Genomic DNA, 20588 nt, shown 5'->3' with positions numbered 1-20588 from the left:
TCTGAAATGAAAGTGAAAGTCACTCAGTTGTGTCCAACTCTCCAGGGTATTCTCCAGACCAGAATACTGGAGTGGGTAGCCTTTGCCTTCTCCAGGGGATCTTCCTAACCCAGGGATTGAACCCAGGTCTCCCTCATTGCAGGCAGATTCTTTAACAGCTGAGCCACAAGGGAAGCCCAAGAATACTGGAGTGGATAGCCTATCCCTTCTCCAGCAGATCTTCCTGACCCAGGAACTGAACTGGGGTCTCCTGCATTACAGGCGGATTCTTTATCAACTGAGCTATTTCTGAAGAGTGTAAAAGCAATTTTGACAAATGTTAAAATGGTTAAAACTTTGTCTGATATAGTAGATATTTAGTATTTTACTTAAAAAGGCATGTTAATCACACTTTTTTAGTAATAAAAAGTTTAACATAAAAAAGAAACTACTCAAGAATATATTGAAGATTAAGTATAAAACACCAAGAACTGATATTCCACGTAAACATCTTAAAGCATAAAGCATATTATCAAAGACAAATGCTTAGTTACAACATACAGTGTTCTGTATCAGTGTTAGTGTTGATTAAAATTCTTTTTTTCCAATAGTAAACAAAAGTTTTGCAGTGATATTTAGAAAAATATTACAGTTTTTTGTTTTAACAAATGAAAGAATTACCTCAGTTAGAGGTGATTCATATCTTGGGAAACAAACACCTCCATGTGATATATGAATTCTGTGATAATCAGGTTTGATAGCATTTTTAGTGTGGTGCCAGCGAGAATACCAACTGAAAATATAAATATAGCTGCTACTGTTATTTTGTGAAACTTATTTATAAACTTTTTCTCTGCTCAATAAACTTTTTTGAAAAATTGTTATTATCAAAATAATGAAAACACACGTGTATGCGTACCCCTACACTATAGTTGGGATTATCCCAAAAGTCAGAAGGAAAATATAATAATTCAAGCAGCATCTTCAAATTACTGGAAAAAAGTGATCTGTACAATACTAATCTAGAAATTAAAACTGTTTAAAGAAATCTGAACTAATCCTCAGAATTTCTACTAGGTGTGAGTTCAGTTTCCACGTATAACTAAAACAGTGATCAAAATTGTAGTAATTTATACCCCTTTACATGCAAAAAATGTAAATATTTTAAAACATTACTCTGCAACTGAGAAATGGCATTCTAAATGTTTTATCTAAGTTGAAATATATACTTGATAATTAGTTTACAGTATTTTTTTTTAGTGTTTAAGGTATTTTTTAATGCAGAATGGCTGAAATATTTGAATCCTTTCACTCCTATAGCACAATTAGAAATAGACCCTGAAATGTCTATATACTTGTTTATGTGCTACATTGGCACTTCCTTTGTTGACCATTCAATTTTGAAGATTGAGTGAACAGATTTTGATGCTATTTTGCAGTTTAATGACACAAATGAAATTGAGGAGTGTAGTTTTCATTTGTGAGGTCAGTCAGTTGCTTCACAATGCTACGCTTATCACTTTACCACTTCTTGGATGTGTGATTTTTTTTTCCCCAATTCTTTTTATTGTTTGGGGAGCTCTTTTATTGTATATTTACTCACCCCAGTAGTTTTATTTTTATTAGAGGATGATAATTTACCAAGATATACTTGAATGGTAGGTGAATCACAGTGTCATAACCCTTGTTCTTTTTTTCTCATGAAATATTTTTTTCCATTGAATCACAGAAACAGATGTTCTAACACCACCATGCAAAATCTTTTATCATCTCATTTTGAAAGTAAACAGCCTCTCCAGCCCATGGAGAAAGGCCCTGTACCCAATTCATTTACCAGAAAGTTCAAAATAAAAATTTTGTGCATTTCTGTTTTAGCTGCTTCTTATGTATGTTTAATAAAATATTAATATATTATCTTATATCCTAACTTTTCAGCTCCTGATTCTCCCCCACAAGACTTCTCTGTAAAACAGTTGTCTGGTGTCATGGTGAAGTTGTCATGGCAACCACCCCTGGAGCCAAATGGAATTATCCTCTATTACACAGTTTATGTCTGGTAAGAATTTTTTTCTTTTCTGGAAATAGTTCTGAGAACAAGTATTAATCTGTAACATAATAGGAATGCAGTTTTAAAATTTCAGATTGTGAAGCTACATTAGAAATCTGATTATTAATAGGCTAGTTTATATGCTTTTATTAAGAAACAACTTTTTCCCATATTATGTGGAGGTCCAAGCATAGTCAAATAATGTGAATTTTGTAATCAAAACAAAATAAATGTATCATGTGTAATTATACTAGAATCCTGCTCTTCAGCATCATGGACTGCTCATGTGACTCCAACTGTAATTATATGTGAAAAGCTTTCAGAATATTACTCCAATCTTCTCTATGCCACTCTCCTTTTAAGTTTCCTTGAGCAGAATATTTTAAACTAAAATTTAACTAAAAGATATTTCTCCAGAACTCTATTATTTAAGGTCAATTGTCCATTGAAATGTAAGCAGTGTAGTTATTTTTTTACTGATCACCTTTACCCTACTTGCCTATTTATGAGTCAGTTGTGAAAAAAGACATAATCCTATAATGCTTCTCATCAGTTAACAACATGGTATTAATATATTGCTTCATGGAAACTCAATAGATTAGAAGCCTCACTTGGATCTACTATAAATCCTGGTAAAAGGATTCACAAGTGATATAACATATTTCCTAATGTGTTAAATATTTCAACTTTGAAAATGCAATTTACATAATGCTTTATATAGACATTTCTTCTTTTATATTTCTTACTTGGAAGGTCTAGCATTGAGTGAAAGGCTATGTATGATGTTTTTAAGAAGTCTACTCTTTTCCCTTTCCTAAATTAAGACTTTCCCCACCCAGTCCCTCTTTAAACCCTTTGCATACTGCCCCTTAAGGACTACCCTTCCTGTATTCTTCATTGCCTGATTCCAATCCCTTTGCTTACTCTTTGGCAAAATTAGGAGTGACATGAGGGATGATAATGGGAGGAGTAGCAGTGACACAAGGCAACCATTCCTCTCTGTTACCCTACTTCTTCATTTATCAGTTCAGGGTTTCATTTCTTCATTCAGTAATATTGATAGAGTAGCTATGTACCCGTGAACAAGACACACAGGACCCCTGCCCTCAAGGAGCTTACGTTCTAAAGAGATAATTGGATTATATACCCATAAATAAACAAAAGAGAAGGAATCAGGGGAAAGAGGGTTACTTTTGATAGAAAGCTTCCAAAAGAATATATGCCCAAAGAAAAGGCCAAAAGAATGGATGGCCTTTTCTTGTGATCTGAGCAAGAAGGAGCTTCTTGTCAGGTCGGGATCTGCAGGAGGAAGGAATATCAAGTGCATAGGTTTTGTGAGGAAACACATTTGTTTGAAAACCATAGAGAAGGTGAGTGTTGCCACAGATGGAGAGACAAGGAGAGTTATACTGGAGAGCAGGAGGCTGGCAAAGGTCAGGAGCTACACCATCATAAGGATTTGGTTTTCATTTCAGTTGTAATGGGAATTATTAAAGCACAATTGTTGAAGCATTATTCAAGCACTTTGGGTACTTTATGCAGAAAGAATTATAGGGGGAAAAGTGCTAGCAGGGATATTAGGTGGGAGATTATTTTAGTAATCTGGGCTATAGATGATCCTGGGATGGAGGAGAGAAGTGGCAGCTTTTTATTACACTTAGGAAGAAAAGTTGCTTGGACCCAGTGATGGATTGATTGGCTATGGGAATAAAAAGAAAGAGAAATCAATAGAATCAGTGATGACTTATGGATTTTTGAATCAAAGGTAATACTCAGAGATTTATGACTCTGTTTTGCTGAGTTAGAAAAAAAAATTGAAAGTGAAAAAAGTTAATGAGAATCAAGACTTTTCTGGTTGGGTTTCGGGTCCTACTCTGATAAACGGTATCATTACTCTGTATAGTGATCATGCTGTGTGAGTTCAACTCCCCAGTAGTACTTTTTTCTCTCTTCTTTCAGGGGGTGTCCCATTTCTGTCTCACTTCCTAAGAAGGATTGTAGGTATAGGAGAGACCACGGAAAGTAGGATGAGGGGATCTCAAGTTTGGGATATCGTGACTCATCTCATTTGACTGTTGGGAACCATTCTGGGACTCCCTCCCCACCCCACTGCCATCATAGCTTCCATTTTCAAAGTTTTTATTTTCTGTTTTAGCCTTGATCCAACCTCAGGTTTATTCTAGTGCTCTGGATCTCTTAGCATGTCTGTCTCAACCCTCAGGTAGCTATATGCTCTGTTGTTTTCTCTGAACCAATCTGTAGTGTGCGGGACTGGAAGATGGCTTCCGCACCGTTCCTTAGCTCCAGTGGTCTGCTGGAAGAGCCCTTAGATCTTACCGGACATAATTATTAATAATCACTGAACCTAACTACTGAACTAGACATAAGTAATGCCATACTGAAGACAGATTTTCTAAGAGGTTTACCATTTTCCTCTCCATCCTAGAAGGAGAAGCTCTATGCTGGCACTTCCTTCACAAATTATTCATTTGTCTTCACCACCTACCCTCAACTTATCTTTCCTGGTGGCTCAGATAGTAAAGAATCTGCCTGCAATGCAGGCGATCCACGTTCAGTCCTGGGTCAGGAAGATCCTCTGGAGAACGGAATGGCTACCCACTCTTGCCTGGAAAATCCCCATGGACAGAGGAGCCTGGCAGGCTGTGGAGTCACATAGCCCGTGGAGTCACAGAGTCGGACACGACTGAGAGACTAACATTTTCACTTTCACTTTCACACTCAAGATTCCAGGGCAGCTTTGTTCTGTTCTTTCTCTCACTTTTTCTTAGTAGTGCAAAACTTTTCCTTTTCTTTTTGACTGCATGTAATTCTTCCTTTCTACACCATGAATTATTATAAAACTTTATGGCCTTTATTCATGCTGGACTGACTCTTACTGTGTAAAGAGAACATAGAACATGCTTTTTCCTCAATAGGACTTGGCTTTATTTCTCTTTCTCTCTCTCACACACACCACACATAGGGAGGAGGCAAGTGTGAAAGAAGAGGCAGAGAGATTAAGATCCTATCTGCTTCAAGATCTGGTTTGTTCATCGCTGTGTTGGAACAGGAAACTACCTGGTTCATAATTGAAACTAAATCATCTGCTGAATGGATGACTGAATGCAGAGTATATTTTAAGAGTAAAAACTGAGCAGAAATTTATTATGTTTTCATTTCTGGCATAAAAGTAGTGATGCTTTTCCAAACGGTGGATACCTTCTGTTGACTAGAGTTAGGTCTTATAAAGAAAGAACAAAAAAGGAAAAACATCTTAACATGTTTAAGAATATCATCTGTAATAGACTGAAAGATATAAATGGTAATGAAGTATCTAAGGTATTTTTAAATTTCCAGCATCTTCTTACCTAAGCTGGAAGCTTTAGCCTCTGTAGTTAAAGGGATATCATGATCCAGGGTCCTTTTTTATCACTGTTACTAATCAGTAATGGTTTCGGGGGGCTTCCCTGATGGCCCAGACAGTAAAGCATCTGCCTGCAATGTGGGAGACCTGGGTTCAATCCCTGGGTTGGGAAGATCCCTTGGAGAAGGAAATGGCAACCCACTCCAGTATTCTTGGCTGAAAAATCCCATGGATCGAGGAGCCTGCTGGTGACAGTCCATGGTTTTGTAAAGAATCGGACATGACTGAACGACCTCACTTTCTTTAATGGTTTTTTGGAACTCTTGCCATATCAGTTTAACTGGGGAGGGTAGGAGGCATGTATCATGAGACCATGAGCACATTCTGAGTGGAGAGACATAGGTTTGGATGGCGACTCTGTCACTAAATTATCTGTGGTATTCTCTTAAAGTACTGTGTAAGTGGTCTCTATTTTTATTAGCAGAGTTCCTGTTTCAGGGGTTCATATTTCTCTCACAATACTCAATTTCCATTATTTTCGTTCTTTCACTAACTACCAAATTCTTTTTAAAAAACAACATCTTTCTGAAGGAAGCAAGCTGTTCCATCTCATGAGTTATGAAGAATGTTCAAGTAGATTTTTTGTGTTGAAACATATGATGAAGGCTGAGGAGCCAATTGAAGGCAGTGATATAGTCGCCACACGAGAAGGTGAAAGCCTGGTTTAGGACCATGTTGAAAAGTGCTAATACAAATGCGGAGATTGATGCTTCACAGAAATCTCTAATGACAGCACTCAGAGACCATTACAGAATCTGACAAGTGATTATGGGAGAAAACAGGAAGAGGCTGAAGGCCTTAAGAGGCTTTAGCCTGGATAACTGGGGACTTGCTCCAACACTAGAGCTTCCCAGGTGATGCTAGTGGTAAAGAATCCACCTGCCAATGCAGGAAACTCAAGAGAAGGTCAGCCCTTGGGTTGGGAAGATCCCCTGGAGTAGGAAATGGCACCCCACTCCAGTATTCTTGCCTGGAAAATTTAAAAAACCACATCTTTGGATATTTGCTATTTTCAATGTGTCTGCAAATTGCAGGTTACCTCCTATATTTGCTATACTGGTGACTTCTTTCTTTGTCAATAGTATTTCTTTACAAAATAGCTGATGAGGGTTATTGTGCAATCACTTTATAACCACTACTATGCAAGTCATATCGGATTTGTAGATAGTGTTCAGAAATCTTTAACACGTTACATTTTAAAATTATGTGTTCTTCTAAGTAACACTTTTTCCTCAGTTACACTGGTAAATTATATTTATACATTTTCAAATGAGAAACAATCCTTTCATTCCTAGGGCAACCACCATTAGATAAATGCATTTCTACTAGAGCCCTCTAAGTGTATTCTTTTAATATACTTTGGATTGAAGTGTGGTATTATAGTAAACTGATTTATCCAACATTTATTTTATAGTTGAGTTCAACTTGGATTTGTTTAGCAATTTTTTGTCTATAACCTCAGTAAAATTTAACAGTAGTTTTCTTCCTTGGTCATAAAACTTTTCAGTGAATGGTCCATAAGATATAGCTAAAAGACTGGAATGAAAATGATGTTGAAAATTCTAGCTTATACACAGACCCTGGCTTTTAAACTTTTCTCAGTTTTCCTGGCCTGAGGAATTTGTGTTCATTCTTAGGGGTTGAAATCTTTCTCCTCCAGCTGAAGTACAGTCCCTCATCTTGTCTTCTGGATCCTAATTCCTTATGTTGGCTTCAAGAGGATGGTTTGTAAGTGTATAAATGAGCTTCAACTTCATTCTCCATAGTGGCTTTTTCTTCTAATTTTATAAGTGTGTCTTTTCTGCTAAAAGCAAACAAGCAAGACAAAGTCAAACCAAATCAAATGAAATCAACCCGCTAAGCAAATGTAGAGAGTAGTAGTAAGAGTAACAATAAATGAATACCCCACTGAGGCTCAGACTTTCCCTGAGATTCTAGAAAAGCTTTAGGATCATAGATGTGTAGCTCTTTATGCCATGCTAGTTTGATAATTATTAACCTAGTGATACAGTTCAGCTGTGTAAAGATTCTAGAGTAAATGCAGCGTAGAAGACCAGTGTCCTTAGAGTGGGAAAATCAGTGAAATTGCTGGTTCACGTGAGGGGGAAAAGTATTTGATAGAGTCAAGTAAATGCACTGAAATTCTCTGTTTTGGGGAAAGGCATCTGGTGAGTGAAAAGACTGATGTAGAATATTTAGATAATAGCAGATTAAAGTTTTTATAATAAGTTCATAGGAATGTATAGGAATAGATGTTCCATTAGGCTAGGTTGCCCGCATGGAACAAAATATCAAATTATGAAATTTAGAATTAAGACCATGACCTTTCAAAGAGTCTCAAACTTTGTCTAGGAAACCATTCATGTTCACAGTTGGGAAAATAGGGAATTTTGTTTAAATATTTCCATATGGTGTTGGTATTCATGATTCCTCATAGGTAATTGTTGCTTGGTATAGTCTTGATGTGATAAGAAATGAGCAAAGGAATTGGTAAAAAAGAGCAAAGAAACTGCTCTTAAGCTCTAGAATTTCCTTTATACCCTGATGTCAAAAGGTGGCCTGTCTTTTGAAAAGAAGTGTAAATTACCTAGGAAATAACTTTGTGTTAAATCTCCATTAATTTCATCTCAAGACATTTTCTTGTTACCAATGAGTGCAGATGAAGAGAAATTTATTCAGAGTAATTTTATATTTATTCAGAATAATTTCAGTCATTAAAGTCTTTTGATTTCTCCTTCAAAAAGGCTTTAACAATCTTCTAATTTATATTCTAGTTTATAGAATTTATATTCTAGTTTATAGAATTAAATCAGTAACGTGATAGCACTCAACACTCTCAAGAGTTGTTTTTTTTTTTTCCTCAGTGTGCAAATCTGCATTTTGTGAGAGGTTTGGCTGATTTTCTAAGTATTGTGTGCCATTTATGTTCCTGCCATTTCCATGTAGTTTATGACTTTGGATACCTAAGAGTTAGACCTGCTCTGCCAAATGGGCCTTCTCTCTTCCTCTCCCCATCTCACTCAATTCCTTATTCTACTCTCAGATCTTACTAACTCGCCCTCTAGTGAACATTTCTGCAGCTCTGGAGGCGGTGATTTGTTCTGCTGTTCAACTCTTTGGTCCCAATTAATTTCTTCACTCCTCTTTCTCCTTTTTCTTTGTTTTTAGCTAATAGGGGGAAAACTATTGCTATTAATGAATATGTTGTTTAACTATTTACTGCTTTGTCTATTTGGAGGGTAGGGCCTGTCCCTTTCTCATTTGCACCTAACATCATTCCTGACAGAATAGGTGCTCACTAAATTTTGTTGGATATTGATTATATATATGTATACTATTACTAAATATGGAAAGGATGGGGAATATGTGATTCCCCTTATGAAGATATCTCTTCTTTTGGAACACTATCTAAAAGAAAAATGTCTCCTTAACTCCTCAACATACGCTGTTTTCCATTTAAGGGACTACAAGTATATAAAAGAAAATTTGTAAATAAATTATTCCAAAATTAGGACTGCAAATCAATAAGAAGATAATTCTTTTTCACTCATGGTCATAGATGTGCAAATTAAATGTTTCTGGTCAATTGAACTTGCAGAAATTAAGATTACTATCCAGACTAGTGGTGAGTTTGCACACTTATTGCTGTGACTCCAAATCATAATGATTTATCATTAAAAAAAAATTTTTTTTAACCCATCTGGTTCAATCACACTATTTGGAATTTAACCTGTAGAAATAAAAGTACTGTTATGGAAAGATATTTGAATAAGAATGATTGCTGCATCGTTGTCAGTAATAACTAAAGAAAAAAGGAGAGAAACAGCCTAAATGATAATTTATAGAGGGAAGGCTGAAGAACTATGATATATCCAAATGAAGCAACTTAGAAAAAAATAATGATGTAGATTATTGTTCTTAACATAAGTGAAAAATCAAGATATAAAATGCTGTTGTTGAGTCACTAAGTTGTCGACTCTTTGTGACCCCATGGACTGTAGCCCATCAGGCTCCTCTGTCGATGGTATTTCCCAGAAAAGAATACTGGAGTGGGCTGACATTTGCTTCTCCAGCGGTTCTTCCCAACCCAGGGACTGAACTCGTGTCTCCTGCATTGGCAGGCAGATTCTTTACTACTGAGCCACCAGGAAAGCCTTATATGAAACATATTTTTATACATGGAAATAAAATATTTTTAAACTAATAAGAACAAAACAGGTTTTTAAACTAAACAAGTTAAAACCAGGAAAAAAACCTGATTGTAGCAGCATCAAAGTTGGGTTTCTCATGCATGGGATGGAGTGACCCTCTGAACTGTAGGATTGTTCATGAAGATGGCTGTTCAGAGAGCAGAGAGCTGAGGCTTCGGCCCAGAGGTTTCTGTGTGTTTCCTCCAGTCTGGCAACAGCATAAGAGCAAGGAGGGTGAAGTCAGATCCTTGGGAACAGTGTCAATTTTCTCTTCTTTTCCTACTTCTGGTTCTCAGTTTAATAGCAAGCCATTTCTTATGAATTCAAGATACATTCTGAACTTGTATCAGAAGTTGAAGCTCCCATTGAAGTTTATGCTCAGATATTTTCCTACCATAGTTATTCAAATATCAGCCACAATTAACTTCAAAAGGAAACAAACAAGCCCCAAACAGACAAGACTCCTGAGTACCTGAAAGATTTTTGTTAGCACTGTTTTGTCTCTGGAGATAAGTTAGAGTAGATGTGTATACTGTATCTGTATACGCTAACTGAGATGGACTATTGACTTTGTTATTCAGATAACTTATAAAGACTGCCTTCTTTTTACTGAAATACCCAGATTTTTAAGACAAAATTTATGTGTAAGCTGCATTTTCCAAGTAATTGCCTTGATTCTGTATTATCTATGGAACATAGTTGGGGTTTTCCTTATTGTGGTGGTGGTTTAGTCGCCAAGCTGTGTCCAACTCTTGAGACCCCATGGACTATAGGCCACCAGGCTCCTCTGTCCATGGAATTTCCCAGGCAAGAATATGGGAATGGGTTGCCATTTCTTTCTCCAGGGGATCTTCCCAACCCAGGGATTGAACCCAGATCTCCCGCATTGCTGGGGGATTCTTTACTGACTGAGCCACCTGGAAAGTCCTTTATATATTGTAGGCAAATACTCATCTACAGTATTTTGCTGTGAAGATCAGGGCAAGAAGCTAGTCACATAGGGCAGCAGATATTATTAAAAATATGCTGGAAGAGAAATTTTTGAAATAGTGTAATTAGGTTGCTTTAGCTAATTTCATAGCTTTAGAGATCTGAACTGGATTAGCTATATTGTAATGTTCTAATGATCTAGGAGTCTGAATTGGGTAAAGTTTCTACAACAAGGCATCTTTCTCAGACTAATGGCCTAACAGCTATAGCATTAAGTTTTAAAAGATATTCTGTAGTCTCAGCGAAGTCAAAGAGAGAACTCAGTTCTTCCTATGGCTTCTGGAAAAGGATGATGAAACTGTTGCAAATCACTAAATAGCTTGGCTAATCCTGCCTGTCTCCAATTGCATATTCTGAATCCATAATTCTCACTATGGTAAGCTTTCCAACTATTTTCAGATAACCATACTTGTATTTAGAGTGAATTGATGCTTTTGTAATGGTAAAACTATGGCTGAAATGTATCTCTTTGTGTATACCCTTAATTCACTTAAAATCTTTTATTCCCCTTAGTGATTCAGGATTCATGTATTTTAGTGGTAGAGAAACAAAAGCATTTTATGTTCAGAGGGAATATCCATTTACCTCTTGGATGCCTTGTGGTTTCTAAAGAAGAAAAAAGACATTACATTACATGACAGATGTATCTTTTTTGTGATGTTAATCATATTTCCTTATCTAAATCCTTTAATAATTAATTGTATTGCTCTTAAAAATATAAATTTGTTTTTAAAGTGCACAGTTTTCAGTACTATTATATACATATTCTTTAGCTTAGATTCTAATCTATATCCAGTTCTATGGAATCTGAACTAACATATCTGAAATGAACTGTAGTACCATATTACTTAGCAACAGTATGTTCTTTAGACATTTCCCCCCTTTCCTGGGACTTTGGTACTTACTTGAAGAGTGTGAATCAATATTTACTTTATTTTCCAAAGTAATATTTGAGATACATTTAAGATTTTAGCTGAGTAAGAGACATAAGCTCTAGTTTTTGTTTTCTTATTATGTTTTACATTCATTATTTTAAATCTTACTTATATTTAAAGAATAACCCATACTCATTATTTTAGATATAGCTATTCAGATATTTTTAATTTGTTTATTTGAATTGGGTCTGAGATCAATGTTATTGTTATATAATATTTATAAAATGGATTTGATAAATATACTATATGAATAAGATTATGCCTACACTTTAAAAGAACAAATATTTGAACAACTAAAACACTGGTATGAAAAGGATGCTATAATTACTTTGAATACACAGAATTCCCAGAGATCTATTCAAATCAGTCTAAGCAAATTCTAATATGAACATCCTATTAATACTTCTTTGAACTACTGAATATGCTTGAAAGCAAAAGAAGCTTATGTATTGAATTATTCTGAAACTCATTCTTTTCAGCATTTCAGGATAAGTAGCAGCTTTATCCTATTAGTCTGGATTAATAAATATGCATAAATGTTGCTTATTTTTAATGTACTTGTGCTGAAAATGTATATATAATGTTTAAAGGTCAGTTGTACAGATCATTTTTTTTTCCTCTTAGGGACAGATCATCATTGAAAACTGTTAATGTAACTGAAACATCATTAGAGTTTTCAGATTTGGACCACAATGTTGAATATAATGCTTACGTAACAGCTAGTACCAGATTTGGTGATGGGGAAAAGAGAAGCAATATCATCAACTTCCGAACACCCGAGGGAGGTGAGTTCTTATGGATGAAGCCCAAGTAAAAGAGTATTCTATTCAGAAAAACACACTAAATATAAAGATGTCTTATTAACCCTAATATCTGTCATAAGTTACACACAAAATTGCTTTTTGGTCCCTCTAGCTGTGTGAGGTTGGGAAAGTTAATCTCTCTATGCCTCAACTTCCCATTTGTATGGATATGGTGTATCACCTACCTTAGGGTCCTTTTGAGGAGTAAACGAATTTATATTTGTAAATGCGCTCAGCACAAAACTCAACACTTAGCATTTAGTGTGCTTTTTATTTTTTTATTAATTTATTGTTTACTTTATCTTCGGCCGTGGGGATTGAACCCATGTCCTCTGCATTGGCAGGCAAATTCTTAACCACTGGACCACCAGGGAGGTCCTAGGGTTGTTTTTTTTTTTTTTTTTCATGAAGCAAAATAAAATGCATGAAGTCAGCTCTGTGCCTTTGTCCTCCATTATTCAGTTTCAAAATGCTGAGTTAAATTAGAATTTCATAGTATGCATTCTGTATTGGAAACTTGTCATATGTTCTTTTCAAATCCAAGGCATTGGCCTGATTAAGAATTGGGATAGTGTTTTACGAATAAGAAATCCATTTGTCCTCTGCTTGGATATTCCAGTGGTAGAGTGTTAATGGGGATGGCCCAATGAGCTTTACGGATTTCATTTCTGACTTCTAATTAGATATTCTTAATTTTTAACGGTCATAACTTAGACACAGGTAACATTTAGAACAGTTCAGACATTATTTGGAGACACAGGTACACTTTTGTGTTCAACTGTTTGTTTTTTAGCACCAACTGATCCTCCCAAAGATGTTCATTATTCAAACCTCAGTTCTTCATCAATACTTCTTTTATGGACACCTCCTTCAAAACCTAATGGGATTATACAATATTATTCTGTTTATTACAGAAATACTTCAGGTACTTTCATCCAGGTAAGACCTGAGTTTTCTCCTATTTCTTTATTTACATCTCTCAGCTCTGTTGATAAAGACTTGGCATAGTAGAAAACGGCTCTTATCTTACATTGAGAATTATGTATAGACATTTTATAAAACTCCCATGGACATAGAAAAATGTGGTGGGGAAATAAATATATTTTAATCTGTCTGTCTATGAATGCGGACATGCGCTCGAACACACACATGTCTCTGGGTCAGCTTCAAATGTGTTACCAGCAATGAAGCTGCCACCTTTTAAACATTCTGGATAGAAATGTGGCTCTCAGTGCTGTTTCTCCAGAGAATTGATGGTTTCACTTACCCTCAATTGTTTTTCAGCTAAAAAAAAAATTCCCCTTTGTTTGTATATAGTAGTTTTCATGCTTGGATGTGTTTGTGTATTTTTCTTCAAGTCTAAAATTTTTCCATTGTTAATAGGGGGTTATCATCATCATCATCATGGTTATCACTTAGTATCAGATGTAATGAAAGTACCAAAATGTGCTTATTAAACTTGTGATATGCAAGGTTATAGGGGTGCATAATTTTCAGATGGATACGTTCTGAAATACGAACACCAATAGTTATTAAAATAGCTGAAGTGCCTTTCACTTAGACGAATATTTTTAGTTTTTCAGTTGGATTCCTTTTACTTCTCCAAACTAACTATTTCACAGAACTCTAACATTTGAAAAGAATAAAACTCTGGACAGTTGTGATTGAATCAGGAATCGGAGCGTTGGAATATAATTTGGAAAACACTGATATAGAAGAAATAATGGCCATTTACAGAATATGTACCTTACTACTAGGAACTGTTGACTGAATGTTAATTATTACTCTGACCACTATTAAGTCATTGTGTCCTTTTTAGTAAAAGGAGAATAGAGAGGAGTCTTATTAATTCTAAGTTGCCTAATTCAATTTGTGATTACTAACCCAAGTTTAGCCACTAGTTAGTTCTTGTGAGCAGAAGCCTCTCTGTATGACTTGCTTTAGTGCAGTTTAGGCTAGTGAAAAGTCAGCGCAGAATTCTGCATGCTGTCTTAGGCCTTACTCAGCAATGAGTAAAAGACAGTCCAGAGGTTGGTTGGATTTTAATATTCTGCTCCAGGCCCTGTAAGAGTGAGGCTGCATAATAAGGACAATCTGTTTATTTAACTCTGTACATCAAACAATTTTTGCTGCTGCTTTTTGTTCTGCTCTACTTGAGGAAGGAAAATGGAAATTTAATGTGCATTTTTACCCAGTTTGTTTATAAATTTAATAATTTGTCATTATGTCATCAGGCCATTCAAATTGCAGATTTTTTTTCCATGCATTTAACCAATATTCAGTATTCAAAATTCAGTAGTTCTGAACGTTTAGCAAAGGTTTTGTCTCCACTACAGTTTACTTCATGGCTTGTGTCTGATTCTGTTTTGGCTTTCTTTGTCCACATCTTAAGTAATCAAGGGCAAAAGTTGAACTATAATTTCAAGGTGATTTTATGAACTTTCTTATTCAAACCTGAGTATATAATATGATCCCATTTATGATTCATCTGTCTTAGAAAATGTAATCTTTTATTAAGTTATCTTAAGAATGCTTTTAAGTATGACAGCTGCAAGAAGGCACAGGCTAATAATGTCAAAACATTTTTAATATTCCTTGAAGTTCATCTGTGCTTTAATTTATTTCTAAAATTAGTTAAATATAGCATAAAAATCTTCACTACTTAGTTTTCTATTTTGGAATGGTAGAGTAGAAGAAATCATCAAAATGAAAATTACGTAGCGGAATAGATGTATAGCTATTTTCTTCCTTCTCTTCTTCCCACAGAACTTTGTAGTATCCCTTATGCATTACACGTCATAGTCTACTTTCTATTCCTGGTGTCTGCTACTTGGCTCAGCTCCCTTATCCCATACCAGATAATGTGAAGCAAAGGATTGTGTGTGAGCCTTGTCTTTCCATTCCCTGATATCCTCTGCTACTGTATCATAATGCTCAATAAATGTGTAATCTCAGAACCTAAAAATAATTATAGCAGATCGACATTGTTTTCAGTGATTAGTTATGATTTGGAACACTTGAGTTGGTTGTGAAGTGATCTGTCCTTCTGCAGACTTTGTGGAGTTTAAGCTCCATGCTACAACTGGGCAATCCATCTTGTACCTCCTCCAACTGTGGTCCATTGTGTTTCATATCAACTCTTCTCCATCTTAACAATTACCCACTTTTGTCCCCTCAGTGTGCCTGACACAGTGTCTTTTATTCAGTTCAGTCGCTCAGTCGTGTCTGACTCTTTGCCACCCCATGAATCACAGCACGCCAGGCCTCCCTGTCCATCACCAACTCCCAGAGTCCACTGAGATTCATGTCCATTGAGACAGTGATGCCATCCAGCCATCTCATCCTCAGTCATCCCCTTCTCCTCCTACCCCCAATCCCTCCCAGCATCAGTCTTTTCCAGTGAGTCAACTCTTCACATGAGGCGGCCAAAGAACTGGAGTTTCGGCCTCAGCATCATTCCTTCCAAAGAACTCCCAGGACTGATCTCCTTTAGGATGGACTGGTTGGATCTCCTTGCAGTCCAAGGGACTCTCAAGAATCTTATCCAACACCACAGTTCAAATGCATCAATTCTTTGGCGCTCAGCCTTCTTCACAGTCCAACTCTCACATCCATACATGACCACTGGAAAAACCATAGTCCTGACTAGACGGAACTTTGTTGGCAAAGCAATGTCTCTGCTTCTGAATATGCTATCTAGGTTGGTCATAACTTTTCTTCCAAGGAGTAAGCGTCTTTTAATTTCATGGCTGAAATCACCATCTGCAGTGATTACGGAGCCCCCAAAAATAAAGTCTGACACTGTTTCCACTGTTTCCCCATCTATTTGCCATGAAGTGATGGGACCAGATGCCATGATCTTCGTTTTCTGAATGTTGAACTTTAAGCCAACTTTTTCACTCTCCTTTTTCACTTTCATCAAGAGGCTTTTTAGCTCCTCTTCACTTTCTGCCATAAGGGTGGTGCCATCTGCATATCTGAGGTGATTGATATTTCTCCCGGCAGTCTTGATTCCAGCTTGTGCTTCTTCCAGCCCAGCGTTTCACATGATGTACTTTGTATAGACGTTAAATAAGCAGGGTGAAAATATACAGCCTTGATGTACTCCTTTTCCTATTTGGAACCAGTCTGTTGTTCCATGTCCAGTTCAAACTATTGCTTCCTGACCTGCATATAGGTTTCTCAAGAGGCAGGTCAGGTGGTCTGGTATTCCCATCTCTTTCAGAATTTTCCACAGTTTATTGTGATCCACACAATCAAAGGCTTTGGCATAGTCAATCAAGCAGAAACAGATGTTTTTCTGGAACTCTCTTGCTTTTTCGATTATCCAGCGGATGTTGGCAATTTGATCTCTGGTTCCTCTGCCTTTTCTAAAACCAGCTTGAACATCAGGAAGTTCACGTATTGCTGAAGCCTGGCTTGGAGAATTTTGAGCATTACTTTACTAGCATGTGAGATGAGTGCAATTGTGCAGTAGTTTGAGCATTCTTTGGCATTGCCTTTCTTTGGGATTGGAATGAAAACTGACCTTTTCCAGCCCTGTGGCCATTGCTGAGTTTTCCAAATGTGCTGGCATATTGAGTGCAGCACTTTCACAGCATCATCTTTCAGGATTTGAAAAGGCTCTACTGGAATTCCATCACCTCCACTAGCTTTGTTCGTAGTGATGCTTTCTAAGGCCCACTTGACTTCACCTTCCAGGATGTCTGCCTCTAGGTGAGTGATCACACTATCGTGATTATCTTGGTCATAAAGATCTTTTTTGTACAGTTCTGTGTATTCTTGCCACCTCTTCTTAATATCTTCTGCTTCTGTTAGGTCCGTGCCATTTCTGTCCTTTACTGAGCCCATCTTTGCATGAAATGTTCCCTCGGTATCTCTCATTTTCTTGAAGAGATCTCTAGTCTTTCCCATTCTGTTGTTTTCCTCTATTTCTTTGCATTGATCGCTGAGGAAGGCTTTCTTATCTCTTCTTGCTATTCTTTGGAACTCTGCATTTAGATGCTTATATCTTTCCTTTTCTCCTTTGCTTTTTGCTTCTCTTCTTTTCACAGCTATTTGTAAGTCCTCCTCAGACAGCAATTTTGCTTTTTTGCATTTCTTTTCCATGGGGATGGTCTTGATCCCTGTCTCCTGTACAATGTCACAAACCTCATTCTATAGTTCATCAGGCAGTCTATCTATCAGATCTAGGCCCTTAAATCTATTTCTCACTACCACTGTATAATCATAAGGGATTTGATTTAGGTCATACCTGAATGGTCTAGTGGTTTTCCCTACTTTCTTCAATTTGAGTCTGAATTTGGTAATAAGGAGTTCATGATCTGAGCCATAGTCAGCTCCAGGACTTGTTTTTGTTGACTGTATAGAGCTTCTCCATCTTTGGCTGCAAAGAATATAATCAATCTGATTTCAGTGTTGACCGTCTGGAGATGTCCATGTGTAGAGTCTTCTCTTGTGTTGTTGGAAGAGGGTGTTTGCTATAACCAGTGCATTTTCTTGGCAAAACTCTATTAGTTTTTTATTAAAATGTGTTAAATAAGTACTGGTTTGATTAATCAAGTTTGAGAAGTTTTTACTAAATGCCTTCCAACTGTGTTTATATTCTCAAAGAATAAGCCTTAATTAGATAATTTGAACCACAAGGCTTCCCCCCCCCCTTCAAAATAAATAGATGAATGGGATAATCATCTGGATAACTGATCTGGTTCTAAATGTGTTACATGTCTGTGCATGTTTACTCACACTCAGCATGAATAAATTCTGGTGATTCAGAGTAATTCGTTACTTAATTGTCATCAGGGTCATATGTAATCAGAGTAAATTTTATAGCAAAAAAAATAGAAAGGCTCCATTAATATTTTAAGAGATAAATTATATAAGCCAGTTATGCCATCTGTAAAGTATATGTGTTGGAAGATATTAAAGTTCCCAGATCATATTTTGTATGAGATTAATAATGCCTTATCTTGTCTATTACTTTATAAGTCACCACAAAATTGAAGTAGATCTTCTATGACACTCACTGCCCCACACACTGTCAAAGAACCACAAAATTTTGCAGAATTTAGTTTGTTGATACATCACAGAACTGTGCTAAGTATAAATTTTAGTCAAATTGATTATCCTATGTTATTAATTTAAATTAGCCTTTTACTATTTATTACTTTTCTTTTATCATGTGCCAGAGATGGTGTTGTTTTATTTGCCTCATATAATATAATCTTCAAAAGCCCTCTGTGAAGGCTTTTGAAGAGGTTCTTCCCATTTTACAGTTGGAGGATGAGAAGTTCTCTGATCAGATGATTTATCCAGGACTTCTGTCCAAATTGAATACAGGTCTTTGGACTCTAAGCATTATTTGCAGATTGGAATGATTCAGATTTCTCTGTATAGAAATATATTATTATAAAATATTCATACTTAATTCATATTTACACACATGACTTTTTAAAAAGTCTTTTTTTTAATTTTAGAGTTGATTTTGACCATGTTTTGTATTTAAAATTTAGTAAAGGGAGCAATGATTACAATTCCTTAATTATCATAAAATGGCTTGGAACAAATATAACTAGGAGTCAGGAAAGAGAGTTTAAAATTTTTTCTTAGCTCATGTGAGAGTGTATCAACTGCTTTCCTATTTCTCTACATGAATGTAGAAAAAGAAAGGAAAAAGGAAAGGAAAAAGAAAAGAAAAAGGAAAAGAAAGGAAAAAGAAAATAAAAAATAATCATTTGAATTCATAGATGTGAAGACTTTCATAATTCCTACATTGTTGATAGGAAGGAAAAAAAGAAAATTTTTATAATACTCCCAAACTTGTTTAAAAATATATAGGCAAAATTTGAAAAATACTTGAATGTTTTGTAAGGGAGCTATACTGATCAGCACATTGTAGCATTTTCAGTTCACTACTGGACCTTCCCCACTGCCAGCTAAGCTTGGAGTTTTAACTCTTTGCTCATCTGTGTATCATTTTAATAAAACTGCTACCACTGATTCCTCTTTTAGTACAAATATATTTCCAGTTTAATTATTGCATTAAAAAATTCTGTGTTGATTTTCCTCAAAAATTAACATATTAAAACAATGAGGCAACCAATCTATGATACTTTGAAATGCTTATGTATACTAAAAATATATATTCTGAACAATTAAAAACAATATGTTTATTTTTCAGAATTTTACACTCCATGAAGTAACCAATGACTTTGACAATATGACTGTATCTGCAATAATAGATAAACTGGCAATATTCAGCTACTATACATTTTGGGTAACAGCAAGTACTTCAGTTGGAAATGGGAATAAAAGCAGTGGCATAGTTCACGTATACACAGATCAAGACAGTATGTAAATGAAAAGCATTTGTTAATCTTTAATAGGATTAATTTAAAACTATATAATTTTTCAGAATCTTTTTCTATTTGTATGTATTGGTACTAAAATCTATATTTTATTTAGGCACATTTAACTAGTCAGAGAAATTTGAAAATGCATTAATATAGCTGTAAACCTATTACAACTGTAACAACCTTTTCTATTCATGGAAACTGCTACCATCCATTTATAAAAATTCTGTCACCTTTATTGCTTCAAAAGATATCACAGCCATCGCTTCTGGACGTGAAAAATACTGTTGCATGTGTGGACAGATTTTCCAATACATCATATCCATTTGCTCTAGAAATGACATTGTTCCTCTCTCTAGCAACTGGCTTTCTGTTCAGTCTTTGAACTCACAAAGGACTTTATGCAGCATTTTGCTCTCATTGTGTTTATGCCTAATATGCCCCAAATACCTTTTTTTTTAAACTCTGGCAGTTTCCTCTTATATGGATTCTGCAGAATCCTGTTTGTGCAGAGTATTCAGAAAACCATAATGACTGAAGCTCTTGTTTCTTAGGTTTCTGTTCGAGAATACAGTGATGCGTGGATCACTACTTACTTCTTCTTGTGGTTGTATCTATGGTCCATTTATTTTTAAAAGGCTAGTCTCTTATTGAGAAACGATATCGACCTAAATTGCTGCTGAGAGTAAAATTTCATGTTTATTATGTGACGATTATAAATTGACAGACACGTTAAGTATGAAGAGTGAATGCTTTCCCCATTGTTGGGATAATCTTTCAAATTGTTTACTCACTGATGAGCAGTGTAGCTATGACAGAATATGCAGAATATATAAGTTTGGGGGAGTTTCAGCTAAAATGTTTAGAG

The 20588-nt window shown here is 35.8% G+C and overlaps 1 protein-coding gene across 1 annotated transcript in view; it reads left to right on the top strand.

The window, feature by feature from the left end:
- The window catches only part of PTPRQ (protein tyrosine phosphatase receptor type Q), a 239820-nt gene that overhangs the window by 57346 nt on the left and 161886 nt on the right, over positions 1-20588 (top strand). The window contains exons 17-20 of the mRNA XM_040234499.1: positions 1915-2035; positions 12190-12350; positions 13162-13307; positions 19549-19717. Of these exons, the coding sequence (XP_040090433.1) occupies positions 1915-2035; positions 12190-12350; positions 13162-13307; positions 19549-19717 (597 nt within the window). The remainder of the gene's footprint in view (positions 1-1914; positions 2036-12189; positions 12351-13161; positions 13308-19548; positions 19718-20588) is intronic.

The sequence above is a fragment of the Oryx dammah genome, unplaced genomic scaffold (assembly GCF_014754425.2).
Source record: "Oryx dammah isolate SB20612 unplaced genomic scaffold, SCBI_Odam_1.1 HiC_scaffold_29, whole genome shotgun sequence".
In the NCBI taxonomy this organism is placed as follows: Eukaryota; Metazoa; Chordata; class Mammalia; order Artiodactyla; family Bovidae; genus Oryx; species Oryx dammah.
This window is presented reverse-complemented; position numbering and strand designations above follow the sequence as displayed.